This window comes from Alosa pseudoharengus, unplaced genomic scaffold (genome assembly GCF_046254945.1).
Source record: "Alosa pseudoharengus isolate Yale_2024_CS ecotype anadromous, Long Island Sound unplaced genomic scaffold, YU_APseudo_1.1 YU_APseudo_1.1_scf_1, whole genome shotgun sequence".
NCBI classification, from domain to species: Eukaryota; Metazoa; Chordata; class Actinopteri; order Clupeiformes; family Clupeidae; genus Alosa; species Alosa pseudoharengus.
This window is the reverse complement of record NW_027468564.1, coordinates 54,259,873-54,279,872: the sequence shown is the minus strand read 5'-3', so window position 1 is coordinate 54,279,872 and position 20,000 is coordinate 54,259,873. Positions and strand designations below refer to the sequence as shown.

The 20,000-nt window shown below is 48.2% G+C and overlaps 2 protein-coding genes across 8 annotated transcripts in view; both read left to right on the top strand.

Moving 5' to 3' along the window:
• The window catches only part of LOC143133340 (sarcalumenin), a 16,053-nt gene extending 3,889 nt beyond the window's left edge, over positions 1-12,164 (top strand). Inside the window, exons 1-7 of one of the 6 annotated variants that reach the window (XM_076293134.1) lie at positions 5,381-5,822; positions 5,883-6,117; positions 7,533-7,628; positions 8,173-8,268; positions 9,395-9,511; positions 9,936-10,169; positions 10,676-12,164. In XM_076293134.1, coding sequence (XP_076149249.1) covers positions 5,478-5,822; positions 5,883-6,117; positions 7,533-7,628; positions 8,173-8,268; positions 9,395-9,511; positions 9,936-10,169; positions 10,676-11,511 — 1,959 coding nt within the window. In that variant the 5' untranslated portion in view covers positions 5,381-5,477 and the 3' untranslated portion in view covers positions 11,512-12,164. Of the gene's footprint in view, positions 1-4,533; positions 5,134-5,380; positions 6,118-7,532; positions 7,629-8,172; positions 8,269-9,394; positions 9,512-9,935; positions 10,170-10,675 lie in introns of those variants that run through there. The other 5 variants (XM_076293150.1, XM_076293142.1, XM_076293122.1 and 2 more) reach the window with 5 other exon arrangements.
• Positions 12,165-15,678: 3,514 nt separating this feature from the next.
• Positions 15,679-20,000, top strand: part of adcy9a (adenylate cyclase 9a) — a 54,772-nt gene continuing 50,450 nt past the window's right edge. For both annotated transcript variants that reach the window (XM_076293186.1, XM_076293179.1), the window contains exon 1: positions 15,679-18,957. In XM_076293186.1, the coding sequence (XP_076149301.1) occupies positions 17,082-18,957 (1,876 nt within the window). In that variant the 5' untranslated portion in view covers positions 15,679-17,081. The remainder of the gene's footprint in view (positions 18,958-20,000) is intronic.

Here is a 20,000-nt window from a genome sequence, read left to right as displayed (position 1 = left end):
TGTGTGTGTGTGTGTGTGTGTGTGTGTGTGTGTGTGTGTGTGTGTGTGTGTGTGTGTGTGCGCATCCGTGTGTGTGTGTGTGTGTGTGTGTGTGTGTGTGTGTGCGCATCCGTGTGTGTGTGTGTGTGAGTGTGTGTGTGTCCGTGTGTGTGTGTGTGTGTGTGCGTGCATGCGATCTTGCGTGTGTGTTTGTGTGTGTGTGTGTGTGTGTTTGCTTGCCACAAGGCCTTTCTTGGAATTCCCCATCTATGTGTCACACAGCGAGCGCAGCGCAGCTGGGCCGGGGTGGACTGGGACATCATCATCGCCTCAAGTCCACATGGATCTGTTCAATCTCTACAGCGCCTCCTCCTGCCCTCCATCACTCTAATTGCATTAGCTCTGATAGAATTTGCCCCTTTGGTTGGAACTGGCAGAACATGATCTGCAGGATTGGCCTGCCTCAGCATCTGGGTAGCCTGACAGGGTAGCCTGACCTCCTCCTAGCATGTACAGTACATCCCCTGGTTTATTTTGGGTGCTCAATTTGCAATACGGTTTGATTGAGACCAGGTGTTTTGTGGGAAATGTAGTCTTTACTGTAGAGTGGCTCTGCGGGTAGGGGAGAGAGGCCTTGTGCTCTGTAATGATGAAGCTCAGTGTTCTGCTCATAGGAAAAATCAAATGTTCCACAAAGAAAATGAAAAATGGAATGAAATAAGAAATGCTTATGGGTGATGGGAGGTACCATTGATCTGAATGCCAGGTTGAACTTTTTGTCAAGTGCTTCTGGACACCCAACTAGGATAAGTTTTAATGTAACTATCTTTCCTCTTTAACTCAGACAGTCTCCTGTGACTTCATCTGACATGCAAAATTACAATGATGCTGACAGCAGAAACCAACAATGCAGCAACACTTATATGTGATATGGTCTCGTACATGCTAACAAGTCACACTGTTGTGTAACAATGCAGCAACACTTATATGTGATATGGTCTCGTACATGCTAACAAGTCACACTGTTGTGCAACAAATGTCAGTGGGTAACCTGAGCTATCATTCCATTGGAATTTTGGCAGTTGAGTGTGTGTGTTTGTGTGTGTGTTTGTGTGTGTGTGTTTGTGTGTGTGTGTTCACCCACAGACGACGCTCTTGCGCTATGCCAGTGGATACCGTCCAAACTTCATTGCAGGAGGAAGCATCAAAACGTTTTACCACATAACACCACCTACCCCTCACGCTCATTCAATTAGGGACACCCAAGGAACACTTAAGTCCAGCAGAGACACTTTTTACCACCATGGGGAGTGATCTGATCTCACAGGCACGTTGAATGCCAGAGGTGAGACAGACACCATTGGCACAGGGAGGTGTGTCTGTCTGTTTGTCTGTCTCTCTTCTCTCTGTCTGTCTGTCTGTTTGTCTGTCTCTCTTCTCTCTGTCTGTCTGTCTGCCTGTCTGTCTCTCTTCTCTCTCTCTCTCTCTCTTTCTTTCTCTCTCTCTCTCTCTCTCTCTCTCTCTCTCTCTCTCTCTCTCTGTGTGCATGTGTGTAGGAGGGCCGGCTGTTCATATGTGTATGGTAATAGCACGGTATAAAATTAGCCACATTGCTGCCCCCTGTCGACCTAACCCTAAAAAGCCCTCGTCTTAAAATTGAGCACTTTGCGGGGGTTCCAGCTGCTAGACTTGCTTTTCTCAGATAGGTGTTTGCAGTAATACCTCCTTTTCACTCAGGAAATGGAACTCCCCTGCATGACCTTGGAAGCAACTGTTGAACTAATGTTACTGTCTTATAAGTGTGAGCCATTGTTGTTTACTATTTATATGTTTACCTCTTATGTATCAATATATACTTCCTGTGCATAATTTTGCAATTGGATCAATTTATTTTATATCCACTACATGCAATATATATAAGTAATTTACATGCAAATACATGTTTATGAATAATTGGTTTCATATTCACACACACACAGACACACACACACACACACACACACACACACACACACACACACACACACACAAACACACACAAACAAACAAACAAACAAAATGCTATTGCTAGTATGCAGCAGCTGCAAAAGGTACATTTTGTATTACTTACAGACATAATCATGTGACAGAACATTTCATCATTGACCTTTATCTGACCAACTTTTATCATGCACACTTATATATTGGATGCAACAATGCCACTTACTGGTCATATTATATGGCCATTCACCAAAACAATGTTCCATTCAGTAGTAGCAACCATCAGAGGTGATAAACACCCATTAGCCTACAGGCAATGTTGTATGATGAAGGACTACAACACGCAGCCTGAGTGCTTTGAGGGTGAATCACAGCCTAAAATAGGCAAGAACAGGCAAGGAGAGGAGTGCCAAGCACCTTTAGTTAATCTAATGTGGCCTAAGCTCTTATCCCACCCATCTGCTCTGATCTGTGTGTAAAGTCAGACATGACTGATGCTAGCCTTAGCGCCGGGACTTTGCGGTGACTTTTGAAGTCCATATTTAACAATGACCGGCTCGCTGTCAGCGTGCTGTTTTCCGGCATGCCATAACTTCTGGCAGCTGTGCGGCCATAATCATTAGTTTACAATTTAAGTTGTTTGGTTCCGTTGTCATGTTGTTTTAGGGGAATATTTATGACATTGTGTGTGTGTGTGTGTGTGTGTGTGTGTGCACCCACTATATGAATTCCATTTCCCTGTTTTCATGTGCAGATATGTAATGTGCATATAATGGTATATGTGTATGTGTGTCTTTGTGTGTGTGTGTGTGTGTGTGTGTGTGTGTGTGTGTTTGTGTGTGTGTGTGTGTACCAACAGTGCACACATCTGTTTGTATTCTATTTTGAATAACTTGTGCCCGCTATAGATTTATGCAAGTAGCCTACTGGATTACATTATATGCCTACAGTGCACATAATATTTTATGTTTGTGTGTGTGTGTGTTTGTTTGTGTGTGCATGCCCACGTCTGTATGATGACTCATAGCAGCACTGACTCATTCTAGCCCTATTCATCGAGGCTTGGTCCACAAGTGCACCCTGCAGTGTTGACAGTGGCCAGTCGCCCCAGCGTTAAAGGTTCCTCACCCCCGTTTTCCCGAAGGTGAGAATTAGGCAGCTGTCCCGGAGTATTATCTGATCCGTGGAGTCGCACTGAAACCCAACCTCTGCAACCAAGAACCACTTAAAGCCTCTCGTCTCTTTGTGCTTCCCCCCAGATTAAATGAAGAGGCAGAGAGAGAGAGACAGAGAGAGAGAGAGAGAGACAGAGAGAGAGAGAGAGAGAGACAGAGAGAGAGAGAGAGACAGAAAGAGAGAGAGAGACAGAGAGAGAGAGAGAGAGAGAGAGAGAGAGATGGGGACTAAATATATTGCCTCCTCTGTACATTTACCCTTTGTAATGCAGTCTATATGGATGTTGTGTAACAGGGGGTCCTCTTAGGGGAAGCCATGGCAACTCTTAACAAGCCAAGAATAATATGTCCCAGTTATTAATTAATTGAAATGTTCTTCAACATGTGTTCATTTGTGTGCAGGGAACATTATAGGTTTACACTGCTGGTTTTCCATTTCAGCGGGTCACGACTGACTAGCAGCTAATCATATGCAATTCCATTCAATTCAATTTTATTTCTATTGCAACATAACATGTGAACGTCTCAAGGCGATTGAGTACATTGAGTACATCCGAGAGGTTACAATGTTCCATTTTGTTCCGGGTGAATGTTAAGTGTTGAATGGGTTGCAAAACCCTTGGAATGAGTTGCTGAAGGTCACCTGCCATCCTGTGTTGACCATTTGGCCTCATTCTTTTTAAGAAGTCCGGTGATGCCTTTACAGTATACAAGGTTACCCCTCAAATAGTCTATGCTTAAGCATTTCCATTCAAGGAGCTGTAATTTGAGTATGGCTGTCTGAGAGTGCTATGTTCGTTTTTGGCCTACACACTCTCAGGCAACTCTTCTCAAGACAAGGAAGAGGGAAATAAATGGTAGCAGTGCAGACTGAAAAGACTGAAAAAAACAGCAACTTGCTTTACCTCCAAATGAAAGTTATTTAGAATACAAGAGCAGGCCTTATTGTAACTCACCAGGGTTGGAAAGTCTCGATTTGAGCCAATTCTGGAAGGCGATATCCTCGAGATGTGTAGAAGCTCTGTGTGTTGAGAGCTGGAGTGTTCTGGAATCCTCTGTGACTTGGCACGTTTTTAGAACTCTAGCCCATCAAAGCTTCTCATTTTTTAACCACAGTACAGTCATTTCAGAGTAACCTAAATGGGGACAAAACAAAAAAACTTCAGTTCTACAAAACACTGAGGTAACATCCCTAATCCCAAAGAGCCCATTCATCATTATGAGTTCTTTGTGTTTTTTTGAGCCACACTAAACACTGAGGTAACATCCCAAATCCCAAAGAGCCCATTCATCATCAAGAGTTCTTTGTGTTTTTTTTTGAGCCACAAAACAGATCCATTGAATCCACAGCAAACACACACCATCACTGATTGATTGACATGTTTCCCTCTCTCGGCAGATGCAGTGGCCGAGGTGGTCAGTCCCGTGGAGGATGAGGCTCTGGTCCAGCTGAAGCTGCAGCCGGAGGGGAACCTGTTCCCCTGCGGCTGTGACCCCACAGAGGAGCTGAGCCCCAGCACCTCCAACGACACCCCGGCCCCCGAGAGGGTCTGCCAGCCCTGCAGCTCCGGCCCCAGCCTGGGCGCCGTCCCTGTGGAGCAGGAGGAAGAGGAAGAGGAGGCGGTCAACTCGGCAGAGGAAGCCGCTGCACCTGAAGGGGATGCCGTGAGTGAGGAGGAAGAGGAGGAGGAGGAGTCTTCTCAAGAGGAAGCTGCGGAGGAGGCAGGAGAGGAGGAAGAGGGAGAGGAGGTGGCTAACGCTGAACCTGCGGAGGAAGAGACCGGAGGGGTAGAGGAATCTGTAGACGAGGAGGCCGCTGAGGAAGTCTCAAGCGAGGAAACGTCGGAGGCGGAGGAAGAGGCTACTGAAGCAGAGGAGAGTGCTGAGGAGCAGGAGACTGTAGAGGAAGTTGAGGGAGAGACAGCAAGCGAGGAGGCCGTGGAGGGATCTGATGAGGAACCAGCCGCTGAAGAGGAGGAGCGAGCAGCAGCAGAGACAGGTGAGGCAGTAGAGGAAGGGACAGAGGAGGAGGAGGCAGGTTCTGAGGAGTCCTCAGAGGAGGCGCCTGAAGAGGAAGATGCTGCTGAGGACACAGAACCAGAAGCAGAGGAATCGGTACCCGAGACAGAGCCAGAACCGGCTGCAGAAGAGGCAACAGAAGCAGAAGAAGTAGAGCCTGAGGCAGAACTAATTACCGAAGAGGTAGCAGCAGAGGAAACAGAACCAGAAGTAGAAGATGCAGAACCAGAACTAACAACAGAAGAGGTGGAACCAGAGGCAGAAGCAGTTGCTGAGGAGACAGAACCAGAACCAAAAGCAGAAGAGGTAGAACCAGAACTAACAATGGAAGAGGTGGAACCAGAGCCAGAACCAGTTTCTGAGGAGGCAGAACCAGAGCCAGAACCAGAGGAACCAGTTGCTGAGGAGGTAGAACCAGAGCCAGAACTAGTAGCAGAAGAGGTAGAACCAGAACCAGAACTAACAATAATAGAGGTGGAACCAGAGCCAGAACCAGTTGCTGAGGAGGCAGAACCAGAGCCAGAGCCAGTACCAGAGGAACCAGTGGCAGAGGAGGTAGAACCAGAAGTAGTAACAGAGGAGGTAGAACCAGAATCAGAGCCCGCAGTAGAGGAACCAGAATCAGTGACAGCTGCTGAGGAGGCAGAACCAGAGCCTGTAGTGGAGGAGGTGGCTGTTGAGGAGGCAGTGGTAGAGGAGGTGACAGTTGAGGAGGCAGTGGTAGAGGAGGTGGCAGCTGAGGAGGCAGTGGTAGAGGAGGTGGCTGTTGAGGAGGCAGTGGTAGAGGAGGTGGCAGCTGAGGAGGCAGTGGTAGAAGAGGTGGCAGCTGAGGAGGCAGTGGTAGAAGAGGTGGCAGCTGTGGTGGCAGTGGTAGAGGAGGTGGCAGCTGAGGTTGTGGTGGAAGAATCTGCTCCAGTGGAGAAGGCTCCAGAGGCACCTGTGAAGACACCTGCAAAGGGGACAGGTAGTCCACCACTCTCTCATAACATGGCTTATGGGCCAAAGCCACTTTCCTTACCAAAACTGAGTCACATACATAGCACGCTAGTACGCAAGTCAAATTCCCATTACCAATATACATGTTTCTTTATTGCAATGTTGGCAGGTACAGTAAATAGCACAAGCCAAGGTACTGTTTGTTTTGTGTTTAACGTTCTGGCTAAGATCAACAATGGGGGAATGACTTCTCATTAATACAGCACCACTGAATGAGTGCTTCCAGCTGCTAAAACGTTGTTCTGCCGCTGGCCCCCTCCGGTGGGAGGAGGAGTTCGCTCTGCATGTGGGCCACACAGGGAAGCACAGAGCAACGTTTGCTACAGATGGCAGCGCATTCTATAATAACACACAGGCTTCTGATTAAAAACATGCTGCCAGTAATGACACTAGCAATTACTACAACATAAGACACTTTGTATAACATATTAATGACTAAGCCCGAGATGCAACTCTCAAAGGTGCAGTACTTGCTTGCTGCCTGAAACTAAGGATGCAGGCATAATTGAGTATCCAAAGTAAGGCGGGATGAGAAGCACTTAATGTAACAGTCTTGCATTTGTTTTAAAACAGATTAGAGTTAGCAAAGTGTTGGCTACAACCAATACTAATTATGCTGAAAGTGTTAGCTAACAAGTCACTGACTTGCAAATTACCAACCACCAGCAAGCTTTCATCTTCAATTAACCCCCATTTACATGCCTGTGACACTGTCTTCGCCTCCCTTTGTCCATCACAATAGACATCTCAAGTGGCCCCCCCACTCCCCTTATTGACTTCCTCCTTCAGTCCTCTTGGCTCTGGCGGCTGTGTAGCGTCTGAAGGCCCCTCCAGTAAGCCCTGGAGAGGGCCGCCATTCAGTGAGTGCGAGTGTAATCAGGACTTGGCATCCGAGTGTTGACAGCGCCATAAAAGAGCCGCAGCGTCTCGGCCTGCCCCCCCCCCGACCGCTCTACGGCTCCCCTGTGCCCTATCACCTGATATCTCATGGCCAGAGCGGGGCATCAGAAATAGTCCGAGGACATAAATACCCCTCCCAAAATAGTAGAGATGTGTGGACTAGAACAATATGCCTGTTAGCTACATGTAGCTCCCGTATAGCCGATGCGAAGTAATGAAGTCACATTGCAGGGCTGTAAATGTGACAGTGGAAGAGAGGTAGTCTTAACTTTACAAGTCAGATTTATGATTGAAGCCCATGGCTTGTCAAATGCATTAGATTTTATGAACAGTTTCTCACACCAAAGCACTTTGAGCAGGCATTACAAGGCTTTCCCATAAATACAGCAGAAAGACAAAGTGGCTTTGGAAAGAGTACAATCAAGATGCCCCTCAATAGTACCGCATTGATTTATTTTTTTCTTCTTTTTTTCTCTCGGGCAGCAGAGGCAAAAGCCCCAGCGGGTCCTGAGCCAAGAGACAGGGCTCACATTGATGACACTCTCCGTCTCAGTACTGAGCCCTCAGAGGAGTATACTGGTGAGTGGCTCCTATTGGCAGATTCATAAACAACACTACCAGCAATTCCATGCTAAAGTATTGCACTACATTTTACTCACTTGCACTATACCTTCTCACTTGCAATGCCCTGCAATATCTCCTGCAATACCCTGTGTGTACTGATTTATATTCTGTAATGTGTATGTATGTTTACGTATGTGTAGGATATATATCCGGCCCATACAGTCAAGACAAGTAACTACTTCACTAAGGTTTTCTCAAATGATAGTGAGAATACCAAGGTTATACCAGTTCTAAGATTCACACATTTGATTATATTTCTATGTGGCATTCACATAGGCCTCTTTGAATCCAGGCCGCAAACTGCCTCCAACTGCCTGGAAGCGAGACAGAGAGAGTTTCTGGCCAGTGACACAGCCCGTGGCGTAAACACGGTTAATGCCTCATTGTAGTCCTCCATCTGGGGCACCTCTCTTCTCTCTCTCCTGTCCCACTGCCACGTGTCCTGTCCCAGAGTCATGAGCGCTCTCCCCCTTTTTGTTCCCCCTCTTCCCCACCAAAGCGACCCTGAAGAAGCTGAAGCATATCTACCACTCTGCCATCAAGCCCATGGAGCAGGCTTACAAGTACAACGAGCTCCGGCAGCACGAAGTCTCAGGTAAGACTATGTTTTCTCTTCAACTACCTTCCCTCACACAAAACGGCCCCTCCATTTTTCAAGGTAACGTTTACAGCGTACAACCCCTATATGCAAATCACATTTCATCCCTCCATATAAAGAAAGCTAATAATGAAAAAAATATGGCAAACTATCTCGGAGGCAACGAAAACATTCAGAAGACAGAATCAGGCGCCAAGCTCACATATATGGCCCTGCCTATCTCTCTCTGCCAGCATGGGCCACATGGCCAAAATCAACGATGAGAGAACTGCAATATCAGGAGACCATACAGCCTCTTATGGCACAGAGACTGTCTTAGGAGCCCTCCCAAACCTACTCAGAGCTTCATCTGCAGGGAGGTCTGTGTGTGTGTGTGTGTGTGTGTGTGTGTGTGTGTGTGTCTGTGCGTGTGTGTGTGTGTCTGTGTGTGTCTGTGCATGTGTGTGTGTGTGTCTGTGCGTGTGTGTGTGTGTCTCCTGAATGAGGCCTGGTCCTCTGTTCCTCTGGCTCTGCTTATGACCCCTGCCATCAGATGTGACACAGCTGCCCCGCTGAAAGCCCACCCTGTCTCAGGGAAAACAAACAAGCTCATTTAGAGAAATGTCATGTCATGCCAGTCCACCTGACTGCAATCAAGTGTTCTCAAACAGCAGGCCTACAGCCTGGGGTGGGTTAGAGTTAGATGGGTATATCTAAGAACTGAGTGGTGTGTGTGTGTGTGTGTGTGTGTGTGTGTGTGTGTGTGTGTGTGTGTGTGATAGAGGTAGAGAGGGGAAAAGACTGAAAAAGCACTTAAGTGCTTGAGTGTGTTTGAGTCTTGTGTATATATTGTGCGTGTGTGTGTATTGTCTGTGTGTGTGTGTGTGTGTGTGTATGTGTGTGTGTCCAATGAGTAAACGAAGTGTGTGTGGCCTTGCTTCTTCTACTGAAGCAGCATGTGGAAAGGCGGCTCAAGTCCAGTAGTCTCATTACTCTCATTATGTAACAGTCCATTTTACTTTGATGGGGTGGCTTTTTTTCCCCTCCGAGTCCACACAGTCCGATGATATTGAACCCTCGTGGTGCCTGTCGGTCTCGTATCCTTTCACTAATTAGAGAACTTCCTTCCTCTCTGTCAATACAGATGCTGAAATCGCTGCCAAGCCCTTGATGTTGTTCCTGGGTCCCTGGAGCGTGGGCAAGTCCTCCATGATTAACTACCTGCTGGGTCTGGAGGACACTTCCCAAAAGCTTTACACAGGTACAGGGGCCTCCGCCATCCCATAATGATACCCCAACGTCCGCAGGGTTTAGATGCATGGATGGATGGTGCAGGACAGGCAATGCTGTGGGTTGGGTTGGGTGCTGTGTCAGAAAAGGTTTGCACATCTGATGGTCCGAGGGGTATTCACAGGAAAGATCTGGAGTCCACAGAACGGTGCGATTACATATACGACCACTGCCCTTGGACTGTAAATCTTAAAAGGGCTTTCTACTATCCTTACCTCATAAATCCATGAAAATGGCCCATTTTTCCTTGTTTAATAAACATTTAAGACACAAAACATATTGCAAAATATGCACAAATTGTTGATATCACAAACTATCTCCTATGGCTTCATTCATTCTCTCTCTCTCTCATTCATTCATTCATTCTCTCTCTCTGTCTCTCTCCTCCTCCTCAGGCGCGGAGCCCACCACCTCTGAGTACACAGTGGTTATGCACGGAGAGAAAGTACGCACCGTGGAGGGCATCGTCATGGCAGCGGACAGCTCGCGGTCCTTCACGCCCCTGGAGAAGTTCGGCCAGGGCTTCCTGGAGAAGCTGGTGGGCATCGAGATGCCCCACAAGCTCCTGGAGCGAGTCACATTTGTGGACACGCCCGGCGTCATTGAGAACCGCAAGCAGCAGGAGAGAGGTGGGTCGGGGACAACTTGATACATGTCAATTTAAACGTACCCATTTAAATTTAAACATGCGCACACACCCACACACACTCTGCCTCAAACACACAAACACACACAGTCTTAAATAAGACAGGAGGAACCATGTACCGATTAATTCAGTATAAATAGACTGGCGGAGGACATGTTTCTCCTGTAAATAAACTTGCTGCTGCCTTTTTTGATGCCCAGCAAAACATCTGACGTGTAAATGAGACTAAACAGGGAGTCACCCAACAGGATTCTCCATCAGCATCAGTGCTAATAACTTCATCACACTACTTATGATTCCTAGTTTATATGATCAAATAATATGGTGACTCCAGATACCGAATGCTTTTTACTGTATTAATTCACACTGTTGAGACCTATTGAGGTTTGAGTAGGTTTGAAGATATATGACTTAGATATATCTGGCTACTTTATGAAGCACCCCCTAACTCCGGTCGGAATTTAACATCTTATCTCACCCCCCCCTCAGGTTACCCTTACAACGATGTGTGCCAGTGGTTCATCGACCGCGCTGACCTGATCTTCATGGTGTTCGACCCCACCAAGCTGGACGTGGGCCTGGAGCTAGAGATGCTCTTCCGCCAGATGAAGGGCCGTGAGTCCCAGATCCGCCTCATCCTCAACAAGGCCGACAGCCTGTCCACGCAGGACCTCATGCGCGTGTACGGAGCCCTCTTCTGGAGCATGGCGCCGCTCATCAACGTGACCGAGCCGCCGCGGGTCTACGTCAGCTCCTTCTGGGGCCAGGACTACGCGTCCGACTCGGCCTTCGACCTGTTCCGCCGCGAGGAGGTCTCCCTTATGGAGGACCTCAACCAAGTGATCGAGAACCAGCTGGAGAACAAGATCGCCTTCATCCGCCAGCACGCCATCCGGGTGCGCGTGCACGCGCTCCTCGTCGACCGCTACCTGCAGGCGTACCACGAGAAGCTGGGCTGGTTCAGCGACCCGCACGAGGTCTTCGCCGACATCGTCGCCGACCCTGACCGCTACTACATCTTCAAGGCCGTGCTGGCCAAGACCAACGTCAGCAAGTTCGACCTGCCCGACCCCGAGCTCTACCGCGACTTCTTCGGCGTCAACCCGCCGGGCAACTTCAAGCAGCTGGCGCAGCACTGCAGCTGGATGGGCGGCTGCCTGATGGAGAAGATCGAGCGCGCCATCACCGACGAGCTGCCCGCGCTGCTCAGCGGCCTCGGCGACAAGAAGGACGCGCCCGCGGCCAAGGCACCGCCCGCCGCAGAAGCCACCTGCTCGGGGTCCGACTGCCCGGAGAAGCCCAAGAACCGCTGGCGAAGGCAGTGAGAGGATGGATGGAAGGATGGATGGATGGACGGATGGAAGGCGCAGACAAGGAGAAGAGGAGAGGCAGAAAAGAGGAGAGGAGAGAGTGATTGGTTAATAGGGGACTGATAATGGCACTGCACCAAAACAAATTAACGAGTGAATGAATGAATGAATGAATGAATGAATTTGTATGTAATGAGTGGCTGATGTATAGTGCCCAATGCTATGCGTGAATGGATTGCTGAGTGGGTGCTCTAACTGAGGTGAATTAAAGAGAGCGTGAAGCTGGCTGAGTCAAGCCCAGCAGAGTACAAAGCTACAGTGTTGTAGAAGTTGAGCTGGAGGGAAGTAGAGGGATAAAAATGTTACATTAAAAAGAGACTGTCGACAACTACAATCCACTGAGTTGTGTGTTAACATGATGAGAAGGCATTTTAGTTTTTGTTTTGTTTGGATATTTTCTCTTTTATTTATTTCCGTTTAACTGTTAGACGTGGCATGTTGGCCGATGCACTAGTCTAAACATTTCAGGACATTCTTCCTAAACAGTTTTCCCTTGAAACAGCTGCCTTGTGAATACACATTTGTACTGATTCTTTGGAGTAGAGGACCTGTGGGTCTGCATGATATCTGCTAATTTTGTGACATTAAAGTTATTTTATTTCCTTGTTGAGTGACTTCATGTTTGTTTTTATGCAAGTTGAATTAAATGAATGGATACATGGACTGGATCGATAGATGGATGGATGGATTTACTGATTGCTGGATGGATAAAGAGATGGAATGGATGATGAATGGAAGTATTTTTCTAATGGTTATTTACTTTCACAGATTAATGACAGTGCCACAAGGATGACAATTACATATTTCCTAATTTTCAGCTATATTTATATTTCCGCACTGATCACACTTACCACTTAAAATACACCCCTAGTAACAAATACTGCCTACATACACTCTAATACTAACAGAATGGCTACTAACTTTGAGGACCCCAACAATCTAGGTTTTTTTTAACGTCCTTTTTCAAATCCTTAAAACTCCCTTTAAACTCACCTGTGGCTCTACAAAGCCCATCCTCAAGACACAATAGTACATTCAACTTGGCGTGTTTAAATGTAGATTTCAGGTGCAATGCATGGCCACCAGGTGATGCTGTAACTCACTCTGGAAATGACTGTCAGCAAAGCCCTGTCTGAGGCAGTTGCCTTGGTGCACAGTTAAGCACTGTTGACTTTTCTTTTGAAGGCCATTTTACACAACCTTGTGTTTGTGTGCTTTAAAGAAACTAAACAAAAGCTGACCTCCGACAGGAATTGTAACTACAATGACTAAGCTACTCATGAAAACTGATTAAATGAACACCCTGATTGTATTTTAGTTACTTTCCAGTCAATCATGTGACAACTTCATCTAATATTAACTGATGATAAATGTATATGTATTATGTATATGTTTATGCATAAATTAGTTCAACATGGCCCTGAACTATATAAATTAAGTTTCATATTTAATGAGCTCAAGGAATATAGGAAATCAATGTGAATTGTGTTTTAATCAAACAGTAGCCATGGTATAGTACAACTAATATGACATATTCCATTGAAAGCTCCATTTTGAATAAGGCTTTCCAAGGCATCCATGCAATACTGAGTCCTGACAGACTCCTTGGCTACAGGCCACCCTGTAATGTATCCTTCGCATCCTGAGGTAAGCTCAGTTTTTCTGCAAGGCGGACTCTTACAATTCTTTGCATCAGAGTAGACAGTCTCGCGGGGGTCTGTGCAGACAATGCACTTGGCCGCTAGTATAATAAATTACACGATTAGAGGGACTAATTATACAGTTAACAGACTCATGCTCAGAGGGGCTGGCCCATCTGCCGCCTGCCGGTGGCAGGGGGAGCAGGGGCGCCGAGCCAGCTCCGCCTGCCCTGTCTGTCTCCGAGCCAGGCGCGCTGCAGAGTGGCGAAACGACAGCTCGCTCGCACCCCCAACCCCTCTGCATGATACCAACTCTCACTGTGCTGGAGAGAGTGCTTACTTGAGCCACCCCTTTCACACAACCAGATGAGATAAGTGTGTGTGTGTGTGCAACGTAAAACAGGAGTGGTGACACAAAGTCAAACCAATTCTAATCTCAACCAGTCTGTATAATGAGCTCAAACTGCTATTTTGGTTGGCAGACATCTGTTTGTGTAGCCTGAACAAACCTTTTGATTTTACATCAATAAGAACTGTATTAGCTATAAAAAAATAATAATGACAAAATCGTAATTACTATGCTGAAAGAAAGCTATTATCTAAAAGGATCATGAGGTCCACACAACCACATTAAACCATCCAATACTGACCACAGGATAGGTTGCCATTCTGTTCTATAATGCTTTTTTAATGAAGCCCAGTTGGAGGGCTGATTTTTGGAAAATGAAATCTCAATATGAGTGCCACTGAGGCTGAGCCCAGGTGGTGAGAAATTCCAGAGCTCTATTAGACTAACTGTAGTTATCAAACACATGCCTGTAAAAAAGTGCTTTTGACCTGTTGCTAGGGATCTTTGAGTTCCCCTACTCATACTCATGCATTCATTTTGTCACATTCCAGCAGGACTTGAATACATATTATTTCTACACATTTGGATGCCCATTCTTAAACAAAGTTTACACCTAACAATAACCACAAACTGAAATGTGGAAAATGATTGGTCATTCATAGTTACTGGAGGATGAATAATTGCAACTCTGTCGTTCATTCTGGAGGAAAGAATGCCAGGAACAATGTGTATGGCGGAATAGCTTGCGCTTGCTATTTTTAGACTTCCTCCTGATTTTGTGTGTGTGTGTGTGTGTGTGTGTGTGTGTGTGTGCTTGTGTGTGTGTGTGTGTGAAGGTGAGCATACAGCGTGAGCCAGACCGTATGTATCGGGTGTGTATGTCTTATCTGACTGAACGAGGCGTGCCAAAAGGAACGTGTGTGATGTTCTGGAACCTTTGACCGCAAATGAGATGGATTTTGTCTCATTCGCTCTGACTCAGCTGAATAGGCTATCCCAAGTAAATTCTCCATGCAACTCACGTTTCACGCCTGCTTCGCCTTGCCTTCTTGATTCGTTCACAAGAGATTGTTACAGGGAAATCCCTGCCATATGAGAGGAGTTTCAAATATTTCGCACAAAAATACTGGTGAATGACTGTTCCCAGGTTTGTAGGCTACTTTAGCCATAACTTACAATTGATGTAGCCTAAACATTCACTACACGTACAACATGGAGAAAGTATCAGTAAGAGGACACGTTAACATGCCCGAAAAGACACATTTATGTAAACACAAATTGGAAAATTCATCATTTGTTAGAGTGATGCGGGAAAAGGGAAATCGCCGCCATTTCAGAACCTGCATGTGCGCGCTCTCTCTCCCTTTCTCGCTCTCTCTCTTTCTCTCTCCCTCTTGCTTATGACCCTCCTCTCCCTGCTTTTCGTTTTATTTTCGTTCGCTTGTTTAGCACTGTACTGCAGTACAACGTGCTTCTGAAGTAGTATCCTCACCATCTCAGCTGGTCAGGAAGTTGCGACTCCCTTAAGAAGATGGTGGAAGGGGGGAATTGACTCCTGCGACTGGTTAGTGCGAGAGTCACCGACGCCGTCAAAACTAATTACGGGTAGGCTGTTCCTTGGGCAGAGCGGAACAGACGCGGTAAGGCCAAGAGAGAGAGAGAGGAATCCTTCATCAAACGGAAGAGGACGCAACACGGCAACACGCAGCGGTACTCCACTGCCTGGAGCAAACATGCCAGGGACAAACCGGACAAACCGCGACTTTAAGGTGACTGTAAACAAAGGACAACACGCCTCCTGGAGCCGTCCGTTGTAATTGAATTAGAGGAGCCGAATATGGATATGTTTGTTTCCCCTCGTGGGATTTCTAGTCAGAAGGGAACGGACGCGACGGGAAGGGAGGGCAAATAATTATTCTGCACTCCCAACTCCACGAGTTCACAGCCTGCGCTGCCTAACTAGGAGGATTATGGCCTTGGGAAAACTTTCGTTTCACTGGATACATAAGGGAACATATTGCTGACATTTTGCGTCATTTTTGACATTTTAAATCCAATACCTACAGGTCGACTAGGATTCGAATCGTTTATATTGGATATTCATATCATCAAATCACCAGGGCTCTTCCCCCCCCCCCCCCCCCACAAAATGTACCTGTTAAAATGAATATGTAAGTTGTGTTATACTTGCAAGGATACATTTTACATCAACACTCATGTCGTGTTGTATTATCAGTGCGATATCACCGCAATACTTTTGTGGTAAGTCTCTCTTGCAGCCTTAAGTGCGAAAGTGCCACTTAATTGTAGGAGAGGGGAATGTAGCCTAGATTTCAGTTGCACATTTTCGAACTACGCCAATTTGATTAAAAAAACGTACCTAGACATCTAGTAAATAGTCTTCCTATTTGCCCCCTGAAACCACAGGGAAAGCATCGGCGGGTATCCGGAATGGGAGTTCAGGAAAGGACGGGGCTCCTCTGTGGGAATAGGCCCGCTTCTTGAACTAGGCTGTAGTGGCTAACGGGCTCTGGTGAATTGCGTGGCCAGGAAAGACAGCCATAATGCCTTACTGTTGCTCTTTTATTTTTAAGTCAGGGTATTTCGCCCATATCGGAGCTTTTCCTTACCCGCGCGTTCCCTTTTAGAGAGTGGGAATAAGGAATCTCGGGGCATTACTATTACCCTGCATTATCAGCGAGAATTGCCATTGTAAATCGATTGCTATTTTAAGGAAACTGTTGCTTGTACCCTACGTGAGTATTTGCTCTCTTTAGTCTATTAAGAACTTCGAGATTTCCGTCTAGACTATTAAAACGTGTCACAGCGAATCAATAGCACATACAAAGGCCATAATATCTAGACGAAATAAGAATTCGAAATCTTGAGTCTGGAAAATATGAACTGTGGACACATTGTATTATCGGGTGAATGTAACGACGAATGGAAGGTAAATTTGTCTGTGGTTGCTGACCAATACTGGAGAGCGTTTTGGGGGGACAAGGAAAGGCTGTCAAGCGCATGGGCGTCAAAACACTTTGAGCAAAATCAGCACAGATGATTCTCGACATATATGGATTACTGGACATGAGAATAGCCCTTTGCCGTATTTGATGTTTGAATGTCAAATAGGATGCTATGCTCTCCATGAGACGAAGAAGTGAAATGACCAAAGCCGGAGGATTGCTGCCAACCGAGCTAACACTTAACTGTTCAAGGGCTCCAAAACAGTAGAACATAATGGTGGAATCCAAATACTGACGTAGTATAACGGATAATGAACTCCTCAAGAGTCTGACACGGTCCGTCTCAAGTACGAGTAGCCTTCCCCGTGTGCGTAAAAAGACGTAATTTCTGCAGACCCACCGGATTAAAACAGAGTAGGTTTGTTTGACATTCGTGCCCGTTTACTATCATTCGATTTATCCTCTCTGTCGTCACGCACATTATTAGCTATGTGATAACGGTAAATAGCCTATCTGATCACCACCAGCTGTCATTGTTTAGATTTTTTCCCTCACTTTACGACAAGCAACATGGCCTCTCCGCAGCACCAGCAGCTGCTCCGGCACAACACCGAGGTGAGCTGCGAGTCCAGCGGTGATGGCAGTGTGGCGGTGCGCATTAGCGGCAACAGTCCGCTCAAGCAGCAGCAGCATGGCCACGACACGTCCGTTAAGCAAGGGTCCACCGGCACTGGCAAAACCGGAGGCTCAAAACCGTGCAAGAACAGCATCTCCTCCAGCGACAGCTCAGGTGAATCCGGTATGCCCAGGGCTATCATGACAAGTCTTCGCAGCCACAGGAAAGTACCCCAGCTGTTCGAGCGGTCGGCGGCACAGTGCTGGGACCCCAAATTCGACTCGGCCATCTTGGAGGAGGCGTGCCGGGAGCGGTGTTTCCCGCAGGCCCAGCGCCGGTTCCGCTACGTGCTCTTCTACCTGGCCACTGCCGCCGTCCTGTGGTGCATCTATTTCGGGGTCAACGCTCGCCGCTGCGACCCTGCCTCCTTCCTGGTTCCCGCGGCCTCCTTTCTGCTCTTTTGCCTCCTGCTCTTTCTGTTCACCTTCACCAGACCTTACACGCTCCTCTACAACCAGGCGTCCCTGCTCCTCATCACGGTGACCTTTGGCATCACGCTGGCCCTGCAGCTGCAGACCTCGGACTTTGCCAGCCTCCGGAGGCTGACGGAGAGGAACGTAACCGGAGGAGACTCCTCGGCCGCCGCCGCCGCGTCCTCCTCCCCGCTGCCTCCTCCCTGCGTCTCCACCGTGGGCACCTTCTCCCTGGGCATGGAGGTGCTGCTGCTGCTCTACAGCATGCTCCACCTGCGCCTCTACGCCTCCGTGCTGCTGGGCCTCCTCTACTCCTTGCTGTTCGAGGCCCTGGGCTGGCTGCACCTGGCGCCGCCGAGCGGCGACGAGCTGGGCGACGAGGGGCTGCTGCGGGCCGAGGCGCTGGAGAACCTCTGGTGGCTGGTGCCGGCCAAGGTCCTGCTGCACCTGTGCGCCCACCTGATCGGCATCCACCTGTTCATCATGTCGGAGGTGCGCTCGCGGAGCACCTTTCTCAAGGTGGGCCAGGCCATCATGCACGGCAAGGACCTGGAGGTGGAGAAGGCGCTCAAGGAGCGCATGATCCACTCGGTGATGCCGCGGCGCGTGGCCGACGAGCTCATGAAGCAGGGCGACGAGGAGAGCGAGAGCTCTGGCAAGCGCTACTCGTCCGGCAACGCCGGCGGCGCGGGCGGCGGCGGAGGAGGCCCCGGCGGCTCGTCGTCGTCCGGCGCGGGCGGCGCCACCTCGTCCAGCCCCAAGAGCCACAAGCGCAAGAAGACGTCCATCCCGCGCAGCCAGTTCATCTTCCGGCCGTTCAACATGAAGCGCATGGAGCCCGTGAGCATCCTGTTCGCCGACATCGTGGGCTTCACGCGCATGAGCGCCAACAAGTCGGCGCCGGCGCTCGTGGGCCTCCTCAACGACCTGTTCGGACGCTTCGACCGGCTGTGCGAGCTGACGCGCTGCGAGAAGATCAGCACGCTGGGCGACTGCTACTACTGCGTGGCCGGCTGCCCGGAGCCCCAGCCTGACCACGCCTACTGCTGCGTGGAGATGGGCCTGGGCATGATCACGGCCATCGAGCAGTTCTGCCAGGAGACCAAGGAGACGGTGGACATGCGCGTGGGCGTCCACACGGGCACGGTGCTCTGCGGCATCCTGGGCATGGAGCGCTTCAAGTTCGACGTCTGGTCCAACGACGTCAACCTGGCCAACCTCATGGAGCAGCTGGGCGTGGCCGGCAAGGTGCACCTGTCTGAGGCCACGGCCGGCTTCCTCGACGACCGCTACGAGCAGGAGGACGGCAGGGTGACGGCGCGCATGGGACAGAACTTTGTGGCCGAGCAGCTAAAAGGTAAGAGGGAGGGAGGGGGTGAGGGTGGGGGTGGGGCCGGAATGCTCTGAAACATTAAGTATAATTCATGTGGCCAGAGGAGCACATTACATATTTAGTACAATGTAATGCATATAGTAAACTAAATGATGGAGAATTTTCAGTGGTTTATGGGATTACTAATTTGAGTGCAATCCTTACATCTTTACTTGTGGCAGTAAAAATAGTATAGTAAAGATTTTTAATTAAATTAATGATCTTCTTTTGATACGTCTGATGATTTTGTGGTATACTATATGTTCATTTTGCAGTTGTAGAATAGTGTTGATGGTTTGGGTACCTGCTAGCTGGAATTGAAACATCGATTCTTGGACTTGGTCAGCCCTGTGGGGAACATATCTTAGTCTGCCATTTTACTATTGAAATGCACTGTGTGCACAAAGGCAGGGGAACAACGGGCAGCCTGGGTGAGCACATCTGACCCAATCAGGAGAATTCTAAGAGATTTTAGGAGATTCTACTTCTGCTGTTTCCCACCCTCAAAGTAAACACACACACACCACGCCTCATTTATGATTCCCTCCACCAGCAAAGAATCTCATAAGTGGTGGATAGTCTACTGTTTACACACATACACACACACACACACACACACACACACACACACACACACACACACACACACACACACACACACACACACACACACACACATGCACACACAGAGAGTATTGCCCAAATGTTGTGAAACTGGACTTGCATTTTCCAACCTGTCCATGCTGGCATTTAGTGAGTGCAGCATAGCTTTGGCAGCGGTTGTCAGCGAGCCCATTTCCCCTCCTTGGCCTTTGCAGTGTTGGTGTCTGTAGTGTCTAGGTGCCACAGTGTTGCTGGACACTCCGCTGAGTGGGGCAGATAAGGGACTTTACCCGAGCCTCTCTTTCACACACACACACACACACACACACACACACACACACACACACACACAGTAAAGACTTTCTGTCTCCTTTTCTCTCTTGCACACACAGGCACACACCTCCTCCTGTCTCCCTGCTGTCACT